The sequence below is a fragment of the Prunus mume genome, linkage group LG5 (assembly GCF_029339155.1).
Source record: "Prunus mume cultivar Tortuosa linkage group LG5, ASM2933915v1, whole genome shotgun sequence".
In the NCBI taxonomy this organism is placed as follows: Eukaryota; Viridiplantae; Streptophyta; class Magnoliopsida; order Rosales; family Rosaceae; genus Prunus; species Prunus mume.
Genome location: NC_142702.1, coordinates 20,170,361 through 20,189,415, shown reverse-complemented (window position 1 = coordinate 20,189,415; position 19,055 = coordinate 20,170,361). Strand labels below are relative to the sequence as shown.

The following is a 19,055-nucleotide window of genomic DNA, read 5'->3' as shown; positions in this document are numbered from 1 at the left end:
TAGAACTTGAGGCAAGTAGCATGTGACGGACAGCTGTGAGGAAGGTGATGGGAAAATTTCAGGAGGTCACAAAAATTATAATATCCAGGAGTTGTCTGCTTCCCAATATTGAATAGAAAAGGAAAGTTTTTTAGAGTTATTATTAAAACCGTATATATAATTTGAGGGGAACAAGATGGGAATTAAAATTTTCAGGCCAAAAAAGAAAAGAAAGGGATGGGTATTAATTTCAGCCAACATGTGCTTTTTTTAATAACAAGTAGACTAGCAAGTCAAGTAGCAGGTCAGCTTAAGTTGAACTCTGTAATCCTTAATCTCTTTCACAACAAGAAAATAATTTATTATTAATGGCATCCAAGACAGGGTTTTTATTTTTGTTGCTTACAATTATGAGATGATGTTGACCAATAATCTGTAGTAATTAGTAATTAAAACTTAGATTAAATTCTAATCACTAAATGATGTAAAAATAAATAAGGTAAATAAGACATTGATGTTCTTTATATTCAAAAAAAATAAAAATTGGAAGTGTACTGAAAAAATGCGTAGGGGGTTATTTTCCCATGTAAAAAAGACAAACTTTGAAAATGTTAGGGAGGTCTCCATTCTGGACCTGCCTAACATTTTCTTTGAAACGTTTTGAAAATGTTAGACAATTGTTATGGCCAACCTGCTCACAACGTCAAACTTGGGCAAACTTTTGAGTGTTGAAATTTGAGATTCAGACTCTTGAAGGCGCATCTCAATTTCGATTTCGATTTTTTATTTGAGTATTTGACTTTGGCATTTGACATGGTCATTCAGAGGGGATCATATGTATTAAACAACCAAACGGAGAGAAGAAACCCAGAAACTGAAGAAATAGCAGCAAGCAACGGATAAGAGAATATAATCTGAATAAATGCTGCAACTGAATCAAGATGAAAACTAAAAATCTGTGAATATACAAGACAGCAACCATCTAACATTGGTAATTGTTGCATAAATTTGCATCCTGGTCTTCTAGATTTGTCAAATCCTCCGCCATGCTAGTTGACCAAGCAGATGAATGTCAAAAATGAAAGAGCACAAGCAAACGCTGGCCTGACTAACACTGTCTAAAAATAAATTCAGGATTTCCTTGATCCCTTAAGATTGTATTCGTGCTTGATAAGATTCACCCTAAGCAGCATTGACTTAACATCCCGATCAAACTCATCGCCCGTCTGAAGCACCCGTTGGAAAGTTGCATTCCTTTGATCCGCATGTCGTGCATATAGAATTTTGTTGTGTGAGTCAATTCGAGCCTGCAGTGGCATCATGAGTTAGGTCAATAAAGAACAAAAATGTACACATGCAAAACAACTGAATCTGAAGTTTCACATCATCCCCCCACCCCAAACCCTACCACAAAAATTGATTCAGCATTGGGATTCAAGAACAGAATAAACCAATATATAGCATATATGGGGTCCATTCAACAAACGACCATGGAGTGAGTTATCTAGTTCAATACAAACGCAGATGGCATTGCAAAGCCCACCTGAACTTGGTTGTCAGTGATTAAAGCTTCAAGTTCTTTCTCTAGCCCTGAAACATCAGTTTTGAAAGCACTGGCCATCATGTGTAAATCTACAGACACAAAGGGGTGTGTATACTGGATGAGAGCCTTGTGGCGGATTTGACCATAGAGTGTCTCGAGGTGGTCATGCAAATGGATGTCAAGCAACAGATTTGCTTTCAGATTCCCAAGGTAATCCAGACATGAAGCATAATGGCTACAACAGAATAGAAAACACATGTTACTGAAACCGAAATATCTGAACATAAATCAGACAACAGACCATCACCACTGTTAATTGATTAAAACAATTGCACAAGCATGCCAACTAATCCTTCAATTTATCATACTCAATCCCAATAACGAATTGAAAAATGTTAACTCATTGGAAATGAGTTAACAAGGTCTAATATCATTTCAACTTAATACAAATAAAGCTGAAATTCCCTTGTAATTTCTTTCATTACCTACAGGATGCATTATGCCAAGAATAAGCAAGGTCTAATGTAACTTGATAATAATGTTTGAAAAGAAAAACTCGTGTTAAGATCCTTGCATGATTGAGACCTATAAATTTTCACGCTATTTCTTAATAGGACTTGACACTTTTCTACCATATGGCTTTGTACACATTGCAGCAACATTGCCAATATTGACACATAGATACAGCAATTAGACAACTAAAAAGATTACATCACAATAGATTACCTTGAGTAGAAGTCATTGATAAGCTCCCTTACTTCAGGTACTAACTCTAAAAAATTCCGGAAGTTCAGGTTGTCTATAACTTTGTTCTGTCAAATAAAATCGCTTACTGAGAAAGAGTACTCTACTTCTAAACAAGAAATCATTAAAAAACAAAGGAAAAGATAGTCCAAGGAAAGAAAGAATATATGCCTTCAGTTCCATTCGGTCAAAACTTGCAAGTGCACAAAGCCCACCATATGTTGCAACATCTTGAGGTGCAATCACTTCATTGTAATGGTTTCCCAATTCATGCCCGGTTTCCAAGAACTGTAATTTCACAGTGAATAAGACAGATTAAAACCACAGAAGTCTTACAAGAACAATAGATAATGGAACTGATCTTACTAAATAATGGGCCACAAGGGCAAAATTTAGGGAACCAGGACCATCTTAAAACTTAGATACCAGGCAACACTAAATCAGCTATAATTAATTCCCAACTGGTTCTTTTGATTTTAAAGGCATAAATTTAATATCTGAAAATCTCCAAAAACTCTGCCCAACAAGAGCAGAGAGATTACAACTGAAAATAAGTTAACAAAATCAGCTCATCACTAAATGTTTGTAAAGGCTTTAAAAATGTAAATAATATCACCATACCAAGCACAATATGACTAACCAATAGAAAAAAGCAGATATCATAAACTCACAACTTCTTATCTTAAAGCACAAAGATACAAGTATTCATATGTATCAAAAAAAACGACCATAAGATTAAATTAAACAATAATATAACTTCAAACAAACCTTACGAGCAGCAAGCTTGTATTTTTTAGCTTCCAAGTGAGCCAATCCAGCAGCACAACGAAGTTTTGCAACAGTAACTGGGTCAAGGGCTTCTGGTGATTGTTCTGCTTTGCTAACATAGCTTGAGACATGAGCAAATTGACTCATCTCAATGCTGACCAGAATTGAACTCATGCACATATGAACAATATGCTTTGCTGTAGTGCAATAATCACGAGTACGAACATAATTTTTAAAGGCATCCCCAAGTTGACCATGAGCATAATAAAAATCTCCAAAATCATTGTAACCCATTCTTATGCTTTCTTTGATAAGATTTGTCTGCACAAAAGCATTCAAAGACAGAATGAGAGATCAAAGAAAGAGACAATGGGAACCAAAGAGGCTTCAATCACAGAAATTGCACTTATTCCATGATTTAGGAACAAACCAGCAACAAAAACACACATAACAACTCCTCAGACAGAAAGCTCCCAAGTGCATTTTCCCGCAATTAAAAATATAAAATAAGCATCGAGACTCTACAATCCAGCAGAACAGCTTGATGTTGCATATTAGAACTCATTAAATCCTGATAAAATTTATCCAAAAAAAGAAGTTCTAACAGGATCATCAGATGGGAAACATACAACATATAAACCTAACCGAGTCTGTAACACTGATTCATGCCTTAAAACAAGGATAATGTTGCATTTGAAAACCTCCATTTTGGGCCTGAAGCTGATTATTAGCTGACAGCTTGACTCGGTTGACAAGACCAGTGGTCCATTTCAATTTAACAAACATCAAAACTCCATATCTATGATCCATAACTTCGCACAAAACTTTAGGTTCACAGTCTCCTTTTCTCAATACCCACAAATTTTCAGTTATAACATCTTCCTGCTATTCCACCAAAACAACTGCAATCAAGCTAACCTCGAGCAGTGAACAAGTTGTTTGTTTAGTACCCAACATTGCCTAAGAGAGAAACCAACGACTCTCCCGTATCCTGATTAGAACAGCTCATCTACAACCACATTCCTAGACATAACCTAAACCGAAAACAAAATATTATGACAAGACGAAGAAAACACAAAGGCATTGCCATTAACTCCTCTCATATTGACATCTATTTCCTACACACAGGAGAATCATAGTATACAATAACAGGTAAACGATTAAACAATAACTTGTAATAAATCCAACAAAACCCAAATACACAGTGTAGAACCACCCATAGGCAACCTATACACTATTTAATCATAAAAACCCTAGACATTCCAGAGATAACCACAAAGAAAACAGAGTAACAGAACCGCATACCCTATAGGCATTGAGCTCGTTCTCGAGCTTCTCCTTCTTCTGGTCGGCCCTCCTATCCACCATCTCACACCAAGCCAAGTCCATCGCATAGTCGGGTCCCAATCTCCCACCGATCATCTGCACGACGTCTCTGAACAACTGGGTGTTTTCTCCCTTCTTGATTTCGTCGTAGGCCATGCGCAGAGCCTCCAACTCCATGGCCTGGTTGCTCTTGCTCTTGTTGGCGATGAAAATCAGCCGCATGATCTTGGTGCGGCCGCTGTAGAGGCTCGCGTAGGCCTCGACGTCGAGTTGCTCACTGCTGATGATTGGTCTGCTGCGCTTCTCGTCGTCACCGCCAACGCCGTTGGCGTAGATCTCGTCGTCAATCATTGGGCCTGAGGTCTCGTCGTCGCCTTCCATTTTGGGAAAGTGTGAAGCCCTAGAGCAGAAGTTTGGGAGATTTTAGGTTTTAGGGTATTGCTGTGGACCTTCTTCAGGTGGTGCTGAACTGCTTCTTTTCTTCTCTCTCGCTCTCTCTCTCTCTCTCTCTCTCTCTCACTAGGCGCAGCGAGGGAGGGAGATGGGTTCTTGGGCGAACAGAACGACGCCGTGTAACGACAGACTATCTGACTATCATTTATATTTTTATATTTTTATAGGCTTAGATCCTGGACTCTCGGATTTGGGCAAATTATTATGGGCTTTCAGCCTTTCGAAGCTCAGTTTTTGTAGGCCCCGTTTAGTTGGAATGGATTTGAAAAATCAATTCTACGCCATTTCCTAAGGAATGAGAATGAAATATTCATTTCTATGTTTGGTAATGTCGGAAAGAACTAGATTTCACTTTGTTTCCTTTCCCATGTTTGTTTTGAGTAGGAATGGAAAACAAATTTTATATAATTTTCCAATTATACCCATATTAAATCAAATAAAAAAAGAATGTATTTAATGATACATTGTAATTTTAAATTGTTCATGAGGACAAAATAGTTATGAAAATTGTGCATTGAATGTTAGCTCATTTTCCCAAACTTTCCCATGAGGAGGGAAAACAAAACCCAAGTTGAGATGAGGGTTTCACTTTCCCTGCTTTCCCATGTGCTGATAACCATTTCCCATGTTTGGACTTACCAAACGTGGAAAAGCAATTGAATTCCCATTCCCAAGCCTCTTTTCCCATGAACCAAACGGGGCCTTAAAGTATCTCCAAAGGAGATGTCAAATACCAAACATCAAATTTAAATTTGATGATTGATGTGGCAATTTGACATCTTAGAGCATCTCCAATGGATATGTCAAATACCAAACATTAAATTTAAATTTGATGGCTGATGTGGCTATTTGACATCTTACACAGCTTTACACTCCACCCGATATGTCAAATTAAATTATTATTTTATTACATTTTAGTGTTGATTTATTTTAAATTAAAAAGAAAAGAAAATAATAAAATAATAAAATATTCATTTGACATCTTACTTTTGGGATGTCAAAAATAACATCTCAACCTCCAGCCTTCATTCCACATCAGCTTTGACACATTGGTTGGAGTGATGTGAGATGTTATTTCTAGCTGTTAAAGGTCTATGTGGCACTTTTGACACATCGGTTGGAGATGCTCTTACACAGCTTTACACTCCACCCGATATGTCAAATTAAATTATTATTTTATTACATTTTAGTGTTGATTCATTTTTAATTAAAAAGAAAAGAAAAGAAAAAATAATAAAATATTCATTTGACATCTTGCTTTTGAGATGTCAAAAATAACATATCAACCTCCAGCTTTCATTCCACATCAGCTTTGACATATCGGTTGGAGTGATGTGAGATGTTATTTTTAGCTGTTAAATGTCTATGTGGCACGTTTAACACATCGGTTGAAGATGCTCTTATATGCAAAGAAAATTTAGATCCACCCTAAAATCTAATCAATACACCCATCAATTTTACTTTTATGGTTTAGGGCTGAAAAATTAAATTCAAAATCAAAATAAATTAACCATCTTAGTGTATGTTTTACAACTAATTATGGAAAATAGAAAATAAAGAATGTGATTTTGGTGAACAATTGTGTTGGTGGATTCAATTTTAAATAGAAAATAAAATTTTAAATTGAAACTAACTTGAAACCTCTTCAATTAAAATTCTTATTCTTATTTTCTCGTCAAACAAATTCTACATGATTCGCGCGTGACCCTTTTAACATATATTTCGGTGTTCAAAATAGAAAACCTCATTTCAAAAATCAACTAAAGACAAGCTAAGCCCATGTTAAGAAGATGGCCTATCTTGCAGCACTAGACCATGTTAAGAAGATGACACCGTAGAAGAGGGCCCATAAAACACATCATACCCATAGAAATGACCATATTATTACTAGTTTTTAATATTATACTGGTAACAATTAATAAATGAGCAATATAAGAAGATAGGCTCACAAGAGGCTCTCGCAAATAATAAACACAACTATTGCAAGACAATGAGTAAAAATAATTTCACATCTTCAAGACCCATTTCATTAGGAATTTAAAGACATAAGAAGATCCATAACGCCACTGCATCCATTTCTCCAAGAAAGTCATATGAGATATGAGAACTCTCTATCTGTTTAGGAGTTGGGGATAGGAAACACCTACAAGTGAAAAAGCAAATCTCGCTCAGCTTCCACCTGGACAGATGGTCACAACGTCTCCCACACACTCCTAAAACCAAAGCACCAATCAAAATAGATCCACAAAATCAACAATTGCACCCCTCAACATAGAGATCTGGTGAAAATCCACCTCACCAACCCCAAAATTGCAAGGACAACACAGTACATGCCAAAAAAAAAAAAATTAGGTGAACAACTAAGGGAGACAAACCTTGCAATACACAAGGGAGACAAAAGCCTAGCACAAAATTGGCTAAGAAAAAAAGCCCTCCACAAGTATGGTTAGATAACTGGTGTATGCGGCTAGGTTTTTTCTTTGAAGAGGAAGGGTATTTTATGGTTGTATCACAAATGTTTTATCGAGAAACAACCACAATTAAACTATTACTCGACCTCATTCTTTCCAAAATCCTATAAGAACTTAATCATTTTCATATAAGAATAAAACTTAGTTGTGAGGGACTTATAACTCAAGTGGTTAAGAGCATTTATTCATGCATATGAGGTCTTAGGTTCAATTCCTCCCTTCACCATTACTACTTGTATACAAATTAATAAAAATTAAAAAGAACTTCTAATTTCATCTTTTTAAAAGATAGAAAAAACTATATATGTATATATATTTCGGCCCCCCATCTCAAGCCATTACGTAGATTTAAAGAATTTTCGTTATAATGCCTTTTTGGCTTGATATCTCAATTTTTTTTCCAAATTATATTGCAGACTTAATTAGGTTAGTTGAAAATATGCTCTCCTCCTTGTATTCAAGTTCGATCTCCCTCTATGTGTCAAAATCACAAAAACATATGTGGCTAATAATTTGCACTCCTGTTCATTGAATAAATTAAAATAGGTTAGTGATTTTTCCACTCTATTTTTGTCCTCTTAAACTCAATGGCGGATCCATGATCCTCGAGTCATAGGGTCACAATGTAAAAGTGTCGAAACTTTTTTAGTCTAAATTGTTGAGGCATTTTTTTTAAGACAAAGAGTCATTTCCTATCCAATTATTCAGTAAAAATGGATAAATAATAATAATAATAATAATAATAAAATAGACGCACACACTAATACTCTACCATCAACCCTAACCTACCCTAGAGACCCTCTGTCTAATACTCGGAAGGAAGAAGAAGGGTTTTTTGGAGAACTCCTATTATAGATAAATTAATCACTAAAATTATAAATTTTGTTAATGTTCACTGCCTAGGACATGTTCAATTTTTCAAATTTTAGCTTTCAGCCGATTTTTTTTGGTTGGACTTCAATAGGGCAAATAAACATATAAATAATAAAACCCAACAACAAATACATAATTTAAATAAAATGAAAGAGAGCATATCTTCTTGTTTGTCCTACCCTGCGTCAACTACATCTACATTTTCAAGTGAAGTAGAACTTCGTTTTGATGCCAGGTCATTAAAAAAAATTTGAAACGGCCTAGACCAAAATAACTTTCTTTTGGCCAGACAATTTTATAAATAAAAAAAATACCCACTGCGCACAGGCTTTGTTATGGCCTTTTGTCGAGCACCTTGCGTGCATTTTGGGGTCGTTATGCTGCTCTGCATGAGGTCTGCTTAGACCTCCACAGGCTGTCCACAACCATAATTCCGACCATTTTATGGGGCCTTTCGACCCATTTTGTTCCTTAATGCTTACTTATACTTCTTTTTTTTAAAAAAAAAAATTACTATAATATATAAGGGAGTATAAGTGAATAATAGATGGGCGAGAACATACAACTTTCAACAAAAAGACTATAATTAAACAAAATTGAAGTGAGAAAATCAGCTCGATTAACTTCTAATAACTCTTATACAAAATGTCCCATATTTTTCTTTGCTTTGGGTCGGGAACATATACAAACGGTCTCAGAAAAGGATAAGAATTCAACATGAAGCGACTCTGGTCTCAATAATTTCGGCGCACGCTACGTGATGAGGTAATCATTGCAATTGCTTTAGACACGTGTCCTGTGGAGAAAAAAAGGCGCGCAAAAGCTGTTGCTGTGTTCCCTTTGATTCTCGTTCTGCATCGACCCTCCTCACTCTTCACTAATCTTTTTCACCCACTCAAGACAATAGCATTGGATTCCGCACCGCAACTCTCTCTCTCTCTCTCTCTCTGCAATTTTTCGCTGAAAGCAAAACGGCAATGGCGAGCCCCACGCAGGACATGATCGACACGTACATGAGCATCACCGGCGCCTCTCACTCACTCGCGCTGCGAAAGCTTGAAGTTCGATTCTCTCTCTCTCGCTCTTAATTTCTTAAAATTTTCAGTAATTAAGCATACATTCCCGCCGTGTTTCGTTCTCTGAATCTTTGTAGATTATCGTTATTATCTTGTAGTTTTATTTTTCTCAAAATGAGCTAAACGGTGTCGCTGTGCTGCCTAGGGTTTCCTGTTCCATTTTCTTATGGCAAGATTGTGCAATTTCATGAGTTCTTGGTAAAATGTAGCTATCATGCTTCAGTTCTACGCAAAATTGAGGGTGATATGCTTAAAGAAGATCATTAGTAATTTTCTGAAAGGAAAGAACATCAACTTTTCTTTTCTTTCATGTAGAAGTTATACATTTATTTCCAGATAAGATTCAGTTGTTTGTGCGAATTTAATAGGCCGAATGGAACGTAATTTCCTCATTTTGTTTTTTAAGTAGCTTGAATGGGAATGTAGAAGTATTACAAAGAGTAAAGACTCTGTGGATAGGTCTTAACTGAATTGGCTCTGCCATTGCAGTATTTGATGAGCTCATTAAGGCATATATAGTGCGCTAAGATTTTGTATTATTATTGTATTTAAATCCATTCATCGACACTGTATATAGGTGGCATATCTTGATATTTATCATTCACACAGTACCATGGGCCTTGTACGCCATTGGTATCATTAAGGCTTACCATGCGTCCTTGGTTGGTTGTGAGCTTGGGAGCCGAGCCTCTAAGGTGGCTAGTTGATCAGGATTTCTCGAATGATAATTATCTACAGTCACCATACTATCCTGTTGAAAACTGAATTTTAAATGTTTTGCATCGTGTAGCTGAGTTGTATTTTCTCTATGTGTCGTTCTGTCTTGGCTATCTTTTCTGAGTTGTCTGGTATTTCTTGGCTGATAAACAGGAATATGGAGGCAATCTCAATGAAGCCGTGAATGCACATTTTAGTGGTGGAGATAGAGACTTGTATCGCATCTTGACTTCATCTCACTCATTATCTTCTTGCTCACCTTAGCAGTAAATTTACTTAACATTCCATTCTAGTGTCTCATCTCTCTTTGACGCTTGTTTTACTTTTGGTCTTTCTGGTTCAGTACAAATCCGGGGTCAGCTGCTACCCCACAATACAATTTCACTCATATGACTGGTCAGAATCAAGTTGCACCTCATGCTGTCCCCCCCCCATACAATTTCCCTCATATGAGTTCGCAGAATCAAGTTGCACCACAAGGAGTTGTACCACTTCTCTCTGCTGCTAGGAGTTTCAGGCCATCATTACTATTTGATCCTAGTTACAGTAGGGATCTCCTTAACCGGATCGGTTCTGCATTTACTGGTCGTGCACCAGTAAGTTCACATCCAGGAGTTGTGGGGGGGTTTCCTGTAGATTTAAACAGAGGGAATGATTATCCTCATCTCTCAGGACAGAGGCCTACCATTCAGGACATGACAGGAAATCCACATGGCAATGATGTGGAGGAAGAAATGATTCGAGCTGCTATTGAGGCTTCAAAACGAGAGGCTGAAGTGGCTTATCTGAATACGCAAACCAGGGCTCTCAATGTGTGCTGCTGCTAATTTAACTGTTTTGACCAATATCTTGTGGTTCCTGAAGTTATGACTCTTGTGAGATTTTTCCATGCAGGTTTCTCCTGTTAATGGACTTCCAGGAAATCAAACTCACCAAGATGATGATGATGATTTCGATCGTGCACTTTCATTGTCCCTGAAGGTTCCTAGCCTTGAATTACTTTTTCCTTTTTGTTGGGAGTTGGGGGCGGGGGGTGCTTCCTTATCTTTGAGGTTCTTGATTTATTTTTAAATGAATTGAGTTCAGACAGCAGAACAAGAGAAAGCGATACGTGAGGAGAAAGGGAAAGACAGGAATCCTGAACTGGCATGGAAGGTATGACTTCTATTCATGGTATAGTTAGTTAGTTACATGTGCATGAGTGTCTGCATGAACTGACAAAATTTACAGTGAAGAATAAAAAGAGAGTTTTAATAAGAACTGTATAGGAATTCCCGATGAAACAATTTCTCTACAGGTTGTGGGAACGGAAACTGTTGGGCTTTATGCTGCACATGCAGGGAACAAATGTTCTCTATCTATTGGCTGAAACCGTTCCAGATAATTTTTAGGCCTTTTTTGATTGAGCAGGCCAGACAGAAGTTCTGATTACTATAAATACAAAGTCAAAACTGAGAAATTAGACAATTAAAAATCTCATTATCTTTCCATTGAAAAGGAAAAGATTTTGTTTGTTCTAAAAAATATCTTTCTAAATTATAGCGAGGAAGGTCATTGCACCAAAATGGAGCTGAATTTGTAGAACAGAAACAAGTGAGTCAAGAGTTGAAGCGTGATGCTGGTAAAAATCTTCAGCTGGGTAGCCTGGACATTCATTGTGAAGAGGTATCAACTTCTTCTTTTAAAATTTTTAATTTAGCCCATTAAAAGAAAATTGACTGCTATATTATTAATCAAATTGTGCACATATCCTCGTAGTTAGGCAGCATTTCTTCCAAAGAGCTTGACGAAGCAATAATGCTTGAGACTGCACTTTTTGGCAAATCTTCATATGCAAATAATTTGCCAAGTCGTCCAAATATAAATTTGGGTCCTAATACGCAGCCTGTACATGGCCCCTCATCATCTGCTCCAACAACAAGACAATTGCTAAGACAACAACAGGTTTTAACATCCTGCTCCCAATAACTATCGTGAGAGTGTTGTCCAGCACTTGATTACTAGAAATATTACTTGCAGGATGATGAGTATCTTGCATCCATCTTGGCTGATAAAGAAAAGGAAATGCATGGTGTCAATGATCCTGGAACTTGTCACTTAAAGGGAGTCAAATCTGACAACAAAAAGATCGATACATTGGTAAGTGTATCTAGTAGGTTTTTTTGAATTCTTTTTATCCTATCGTTTTCTTAGTAATAATCCATTTACAATTGATTTTCAATTACCTTCCCGCATATTACTTGAAATTGTGACGTTTTCCTCAAATTTGATGCATTGACAGTGATACAAGGAAATTCTTAATTATGTAAATTATTCTTGATCTTGTACATGGTTGAAGAAGTTTTTGGGTTTAACTTTATAAAAGTGATAAAAGATCATGTTTTTTTTAGTGCTTAAGCTCCATGTAGTCAGTACTCATGGTGGAATCCTTGCTAAGCGGAACCAGCGATTTCGAATAAGCCAAATGTATTATAAAAGACCCCAGGCCATTTGGACTTCGCCGTAGAGTACCTTACTGCATATGATAACTCAAAGTTATAGTGCTGTCTGTATCTGCAGATACAAAGCTGTAACTTTTCGTGCATAGGCTTTGATTACCTTGAGTATTCGTATTCCTTTGTTTAACCAAGCAGTGGATCTGTAGTGGGGGTTTGCATGGCTACTGGAATATGTCTGTTAATGTGCGAAGGAATAGAAATAGAGTCCAATAACTTCCATGACTGGTTTGACATCCTCAATTTACACAGCATGCCCCTTTCCCTTGGTTGTTTGGTTTATGGTGGAATGAATCACCATGTCTATATTTCAATGGCTAGTTGTTTTAAATCTTTTCCCTTCAATCTACTGTCTCACTGATGACAGGAAGGTGAGCGAATGCTAGCTGCAAAAAGTGCTTCACTTCCTTGCGAACCAGCATCAGATGATGAGAATGCTGTGACTCTTCTGGTTAAGGTGCCAAATGGCAGCCGCCTTAGCCGCCGCTTTCACAAATTTAACAAGCTTCAGGTAAAATTTCAAAATGTTACAGAAATTTAATAGCATTTCTCTTTGTCCCAACTGACAAAAACTTTTTGTTCCTTTTAAGATTCTTTTTGACTTCATAGATGTTGGTGGAGTGGTGAAGCCTGGAACTTACAGAGTGGTAATTACTCTTCTCTGTACTTTTTATTTCCTTATTATTATTATTATTTTTTAAACTTTGAGAAGATTTCAGTCGGTAGTACTACTCCGGGAACGAGATAGTTTTTGTATGTCCTGATTATGTTGCTTGATTTCTATGAACAGGTGAGGTCATATCCTCGGCGTGCGTTTACTCTTGATGACAGCTTATTAACATTGAGTGAAGTTGGACTGACGAATAAACAAGAAGCCTTGTTTCTGGAATTGATTTAGATTATAGAGCTCTCTTCCTTGTAAGTTTCGTGTCTGATCATACAACTTGACACAAGATGAAAAGGTTGATAGTGTAAGTCTAGTCTACAGTTGATTCTTTTTTGCTAGGGAACTAAGGTACATGACCTGGGCTTGGAACCTAGCTCATGCCTTTGGAAGGTAGTGGATGTTAAATCTGGCTGATCCTAACGTTGCTGGAAACCAATTCTCATGGGAGGTTAAAATTTCAAAATCCCTGCTGTATGACGACAAACCTCGCAAACTAAACGAAACTAACATGTTTTTATCAGGATAGCTGCCCTTTGTATATACTCTAAGTTCTGCTTTTCGCACGTCTTACAGGATTAAACTCGCATAAAACGAGTTATACAACCTGTTCTATTAAAGTCAAGTAGATGAGCAGTTCTATATGTCATTGTTCATCTTGTGGTGTGTTTTGCCGGTGAACTTCGTTTCTGGTACATGAATGAGAACATGTTTTGTGGCATTTGACTTTGGGAGCTGTCTCTTCTCTTTTGTTATAGTTTCCTTTGGCTCTTTGGCTACATTTTTCTTTTTTAATGCAATGTCAATAGATAAGCATGTTCTTGGTTGTAAAATATTGCATTAAAATTTCTTTTTCATTGTTGTGTAGAAATTAATCAAGTGTCACACCACAATTCACGGGTGCTGGCCAAAACAAACAAAAAAATCATTTTCATTATCAAATTATGGACATAAAAATTGAACAATTTGAATCAAGAAAGAAGAGAAGCCCTATGTCTATGAATCTGTTTGGCTTTCTCCTTGATCTTGGCTAGGAGCTGGTGCTGTCCAATACTGCTTGGCCGCCAATAATATCTTTTCTCTATGTCTGGGACCATTTTCATGGTCAACGATTGTGGCATCATATTGCATTGCATCCATGATGCTCTTGACTTTCACCAACACATCCACATCATCCCGGAAAATTATACTACCTTCTGGCCTTAAAATCCTATCCATTTCTAAAAGAATATCTTCAACTTCGCATCTGCAACACAAATAAATGATGTGCAAGTTAGTACATTATCTCCCGTCATTATAATAATTTAACTCATGCTATTATCAGTTGCGCGTTGAGGGCCATTCGTGGGACTCATACTAATGAATAACTTGAAAGCCTTCACATACCCACACGCGACTGATGATAGCATTTATCAATATTATATCCAGCCAAGTCAATGTTCAAGATTGCAAGGGTGATGAATAGTCACCTGTCCTTGTAGAGACTAAAAACTGAATCAGAGTGGATGAAGTCATAGGTTCTTGGGTAAGTAGACATGGCCTCACACCTGCAATGAAACAAGTCATTAGCAACACTAACAGAGTAATTAATATAATGAAATGTTATTTCAATCGTATAAGCTGGTTCCACTTCAATTTGTTATGTGGTTTACTATGTGATTTGTAAATATGGTACAAATAGTTTTATTGTTACGGTATTTTAGGGAGGCATAAAAAAGCATACCAATTCTGATAAGTTCCAATCAATCCTCGTTCGTAAATGACTCCAAGGGTGTTAACCTCAGCCTCAACAGGGACAATGTTCATAACCCACACAGGGTCCTGAACTAGAGCAGCTGCAAAGCCTCCCAAATAAGCGTTCATGTCAAGCAAATTCCGGTACCTCCCGGGCTCTGCCAACTGATAATCCAAGGTCTTGTAGTATGCCACTCTTTTCTTCCACAGCTCTGTATTGTCTCTGAACATCTCAGCTGTAATTCCTGTCACACTCCCACTACTGATTCTTGGAGGGACTGAAGTTAGCCTCTCTGGCCATTTTGCCAATTCCCCTCCTGCAATTTCTTTAATGTTGTTCACTCCAGGCAGTGGGGTCAAACAATCCTCCATTGTAGTATACCTAACCAAAAAAACAAACAACAGTGTTGAGTAAAACTTAAATAATAAATAAAATAAAAGCTCATTTGAGGCCAATAAAGTCGCGTTTTCCTTTTTTTTCAGAACTGTTTCTTCATTCTTGGCAGCTAAACAAACATTGAGTAAAGAACCAAAAAGATAAATAAGTCCATGGGCAGTATGGAAGGTTGGACTTGGACAGTTCAACTAACACCATGTGTGACTGTCAAAAGAACTTCATGTACAGAATTTCATTTCCTATCTATTTAGAGATCCCACAAAGGTAAAACAAAATTCCACAAACCCAATAAAAGAAAATTTGAAATTCAGAAACTGAGACTTGTAGTTTAAGAAAGGAAAAGAAAGTAACATGTTAATATTAGAAAAGCACATTACCATGCTTTGTCTGGATCTTGAGCTTGGCAGAAGGATGGTTTCTTGAAGACCTTTCTATTGACCTTACAATGGACATGGTTGGTGGGTTTTTGCCAAACAGCAAGATCATCCTTCTGCTTCAATTTCTTCCAGCACAAGCTTTTTGCTACATTCTCAATCATATTCTGTTCAGCTTTAAGGTCCTCAGCTGTTCTATCCCAGCCTTTCCAGTGCTTCTCCCAATTAATTGGTGGTCCAGACAGAATCCAGTATCCACCGGGACGCAAAACTCGATCAACTTCGATTAAGTAAAGCCCATCTGCGTAATAAAAACCCCAAATTTTAAACAAGAACTTGAGAAGCAGTGATGATGTGATTATAAATGGCAGTGTCATAGTGGTTTTACCATATTGGCCCCAGGGAATGAGGCAACGAGAGCAATGAGCCATGTCAAAAGCTCTTGAGGGGTAAGGGAGTCTCTGGGAAGCAAGAATGCCAATCAATGCAGGAACTCCTCTCTCAAGAGCAAATTGAACTTGTGCTTCATGGGTGTCTCTTGGTGCAAATGACATTGGTAGGATGTCCCTGGACAAAAGGTAAGCTCCCCAACTTGCAACCTGAGTCAAAATATTAAAAACAATTGTCACCTTACTAAAATTACACATAAAACACATCAAATGTTAACATTGGTGCCACGAGAGTTTGAACCTAAGACCACTAGTTTTCAAGTCAATACCCTTTTGCAATGGGCTAGATTCGGTTGGCCAAACATTTTTGTTCTTTAAATAATTCTCATTACAATTTCATTAAATAAAATTTATTGACAAATTTATTTATTTATTTATTTTTTATAACAATGAGAACAAAGCAATATGAGTAAATTTGAAGATGCTATAATTGAGGAAGGTTAGCAAGTAACTAACATATTCTTTAACATTAGTTTAAAATAATTAAAGCACATTAACTACTAACACTAAAAAGAAGAAGTAGTACATTGCAAGAATTGCTTTCTCCCTTCTGGCAATGCTAATTAATAATGATATAAACGTCCTCTTCATCGATTTCTTTTATGTACCACTTTACTTCAATGCCAAGACTACACATAATAGAAGGTTGTAGGGTTTGTAGCCAACCAGTAATTCAGTGTCAATTACAATTTACAACCCCGTAATAAATAAATAAAACTATTTTGAGGTGATTTTCATTGTCTAATTCCCACTAGAAAATTGTATCAGAAATGTAGATCCTGAAACAAATTATTTAAAAATTGAATTAAAATGGGAAACCTGAATAAGACCTACCAACTATAGGAGAAATTTTAATATGTTTCGGAGCCCGGTTGATATATAAAAACTAAATTTAATTCAGACAAGCTGGAGTACATGGTTTTCAAAAACCATTTCCTGTTTCATTGTTAATTCCCAATATAATGTGGAATCTCACCATCATACCAACCCCGATTTTTTGTCTTGCTAATCTCCTATATCATATTATGCCGAAGAAGAAACATATTTAAAAATTCTCTTAATTTCTACATATTGCCTTTCTGGGTCCACCAAGAGAGAACCATACATGCCTCTATTAAGACAATGATAAAAACAATTGTTAAAATGGTCATTTAAAAAAAAATTATAAGGTGAGTATTGAGCTCTCTCCCATATGTGGATCACAAAGGGAAGTTTCCTTTAGTTACTTTCTTTGGCAAATTGGTGCTTCCTTGAATGACTCAAATTGTTATTTATATGCATGCTAAAACAAAAGGAAACAAATAAAAATAAAATCCAATCAGACCCGATAACCCTTTTCAAGCTTTAATTTCCCATTACTCAAACATTAAAAAAAGAAAGGTAAAAACAAAGAACCGATTGAGAAATAAAATATTCCCATTGGTGTTAACAGACACGTAAATGATAATGTTTTCTTATCAGACAATCGAAAATATTGATTACGCATTCAGACAAGAATTTATCTTATGAATGTGCCAAATTTTCTTTATGACACCGTAACAGAAAAAAATTCATGTCATAAATTTTCGATTTATAACATCTCAGACTGTCTGACAAGAACAAACAAACGTCTTAACAAACAACGAATGATGCATATATACACACACATAAGCATGCACATACATATTGATGCCCATACACACCCAAAAACAAAACATCAACAATAACAAATTGAACATGGCAGCTACAACCGAACCACCAATCACCAAACTTAGAACAACAAATCACAGTTTATTTCTCTTTTTTCTTTTTTTTTTTTTTTTTTTATTATAAAGAAAATAAAGAAAAGACCGTTTACTTACCCCACAACCGGTATCAATGGCGGTTCGTACAGACCCATCTCTGAGATTGATCAATTTCCCGATTTCATCAATATACGCATCCGCACCACGAGGAAACATGGTCCCACCACCAGGGAATCTAAACCGGTCCCCTTCGTATTGAACCCAATTCTGCTTCTTCTTCTCCACGGTCAACTCCTTGTGCGGCACATTCGCGTACCAAACAGAGTCTCTGCTCTCCGGCCACTGAAATGGCACCTTATACCCGTGGGGCGCCGGAATCCGGCACTTGAGAAGCTCCCCCTTCTCCGGACAATGCCTCTCCCTGTAAACCAACCTCTCCCTGTCGAATTTCAGCGACCTCGTGACGTCCTGGCACGGCGTGTACTCGCTGAGCTTTGCGTCGCAGGGCGGCAGGTGAGACACACGCGCCGCCGCCGGAGGTAGGGGGAGGTCCTCGGCGCGGTGGTGGGCCGCGAAGTCGAGGTGGATTGTTGTGTTCCTGGTGATTGGGGGACAGGAGGAGTCGGAGGTGGATATGTCAGCGGTGATGGCGGTGGTGCCGGTGGAGTGCTGCCAAATTCCGACGAGGTAGCAGAGCGTGCAGAGGACGGCGACTAACGTCATGTAGTACAGGTTGGCTCTCTTGGGTTTCAGTGAAAAGTGCTGAAGTGGACTTGGCGAAGCCATTGTTTTAGTGTGTGAGAGAGAGAGAGAGAGAGAATAAAGAGAGAGAGAGAGAAAGAGAAGGTTTTGTTTGGATATATAGGAGGGGGGGAGACTAGAGAGTTCGATGAAAAATGAGGTCTTCAAGGTTGATATTATAATTTTTTAGGGGGATTTTACTTCTTTTGGCTTTTGGGGAATAAGAGAAAACAATTTCACACTGCCAGAAACAAAAATAATATACACTCTGTTACATGTAAGTTTTAATCGATTGCGTGAATACAGCGATTCGGGTTTGACAGCGAAGAGCCTCTGTTTAAATTGAAGACCAGAGTTGGCTCTTGCACACGAGATTGTCTGGATTTATTGAATGCGTGTATTAAGAGAGAAAGTGCGTAGTGTGTAGTTGTATGGGAGTGTAATTACGTCTGCATCTTTTACACCCATTTGTTTTGGAAATTTATTATTTACCATATTGGGATTATTCACTGTAATTTCTATTTTCC

At 37.2% G+C, this 19,055-nt stretch overlaps 3 protein-coding genes across 3 annotated transcripts; 1 reads left to right on the top strand and 2 right to left on the bottom strand.

Moving 5' to 3' along the window:
- Positions 1–879: 879 nt before the first annotated feature.
- Positions 880–4,949, bottom strand: FUS6 (COP9 signalosome complex subunit 1). The gene is made up of 6 exons (XM_008234517.3): positions 4,340–4,949; positions 3,035–3,355; positions 2,438–2,554; positions 2,249–2,334; positions 1,523–1,757; positions 880–1,286 (listed from the first exon to the last, which is right to left on the bottom strand). The coding sequence occupies exons 1-6, from the start codon at positions 4,739–4,741 to the stop codon at positions 1,110–1,112; spliced, it is 1,338 nt and encodes a 445-aa protein (XP_008232739.1). The 5' UTR covers positions 4,742–4,949; the 3' UTR covers positions 880–1,109.
- Positions 4,950–9,001: 4,052 nt separating this feature from the next.
- LOC103331848 (UBX domain-containing protein) lies at positions 9,002–13,830 on the top strand. Its single transcript, XM_008234514.2, has 11 exons — positions 9,002–9,218; positions 10,104–10,165; positions 10,294–10,762; positions 10,845–10,931; positions 11,037–11,105; positions 11,493–11,615; positions 11,709–11,894; positions 11,970–12,089; positions 12,813–12,956; positions 13,036–13,092; positions 13,236–13,830. The coding sequence occupies exons 1-11, from the start codon at positions 9,135–9,137 to the stop codon at positions 13,341–13,343; spliced, it is 1,509 nt and encodes a 502-aa protein (XP_008232736.1). The 5' UTR covers positions 9,002–9,134; the 3' UTR covers positions 13,344–13,830.
- A 193-nt stretch (positions 13,831–14,023) lies between these two features.
- On the bottom strand, positions 14,024–18,630 carry LOC103331847 (S-adenosyl-L-methionine-dependent methyltransferases superfamily protein). The gene is made up of 6 exons (XM_008234513.2): positions 17,905–18,630; positions 16,003–16,213; positions 15,618–15,915; positions 14,833–15,225; positions 14,579–14,656; positions 14,024–14,355 (listed from the first exon to the last, which is right to left on the bottom strand). The coding sequence occupies exons 1-6, from the start codon at positions 18,571–18,573 to the stop codon at positions 14,106–14,108; spliced, it is 1,899 nt and encodes a 632-aa protein (XP_008232735.2). The 5' UTR covers positions 18,574–18,630; the 3' UTR covers positions 14,024–14,105.
- Between the last annotated feature and the right edge of the window lie 425 nt (positions 18,631–19,055).

Excerpts from the sequence above, each read along its gene's own strand:
- FUS6 (XM_008234517.3), bottom strand. The coding sequence starts at position 4,741 with ATGGAAGGCGACGACGAGACCTCAGGCCCAATGATTGACGACGAGATC. Across the intron at positions 1,758-2,248 it reads ATCAATGACTTCTACTCAAG|CCATTATGCTTCATGTCTGG; the intron begins GTAATCTATTGT and ends ATTCTGTTGTAG. Across the intron at positions 1,287-1,522 it reads TCACTGACAACCAAGTTCAG|GCTCGAATTGACTCACACAA; the intron begins GTGGGCTTTGCA and ends ATGCCACTGCAG.
- LOC103331848 (XM_008234514.2), top strand. The coding sequence starts at position 9,135 with ATGGCGAGCCCCACGCAGGACATGATCGACACGTACATGAGCATCACC. Across the intron at positions 10,932-11,036 it reads CACTTTCATTGTCCCTGAAG|ACAGCAGAACAAGAGAAAGC; the intron begins GTTCCTAGCCTT and ends AATTGAGTTCAG. Across the intron at positions 11,616-11,708 it reads TGGACATTCATTGTGAAGAG|TTAGGCAGCATTTCTTCCAA; the intron begins GTATCAACTTCT and ends ATATCCTCGTAG.
- LOC103331847 (XM_008234513.2), bottom strand. The coding sequence starts at position 18,573 with ATGGCTTCGCCAAGTCCACTTCAGCACTTTTCACTGAAACCCAAGAGA. Across the intron at positions 15,916-16,002 it reads CATTCCCTGGGGCCAATATG|ATGGGCTTTACTTAATCGAA; the intron begins GTAAAACCACTA and ends TTTATTACGCAG. Across the intron at positions 15,226-15,617 it reads CAAGATCCAGACAAAGCATG|GTATACTACAATGGAGGATT; the intron begins GTAATGTGCTTT and ends TTTTTTGGTTAG.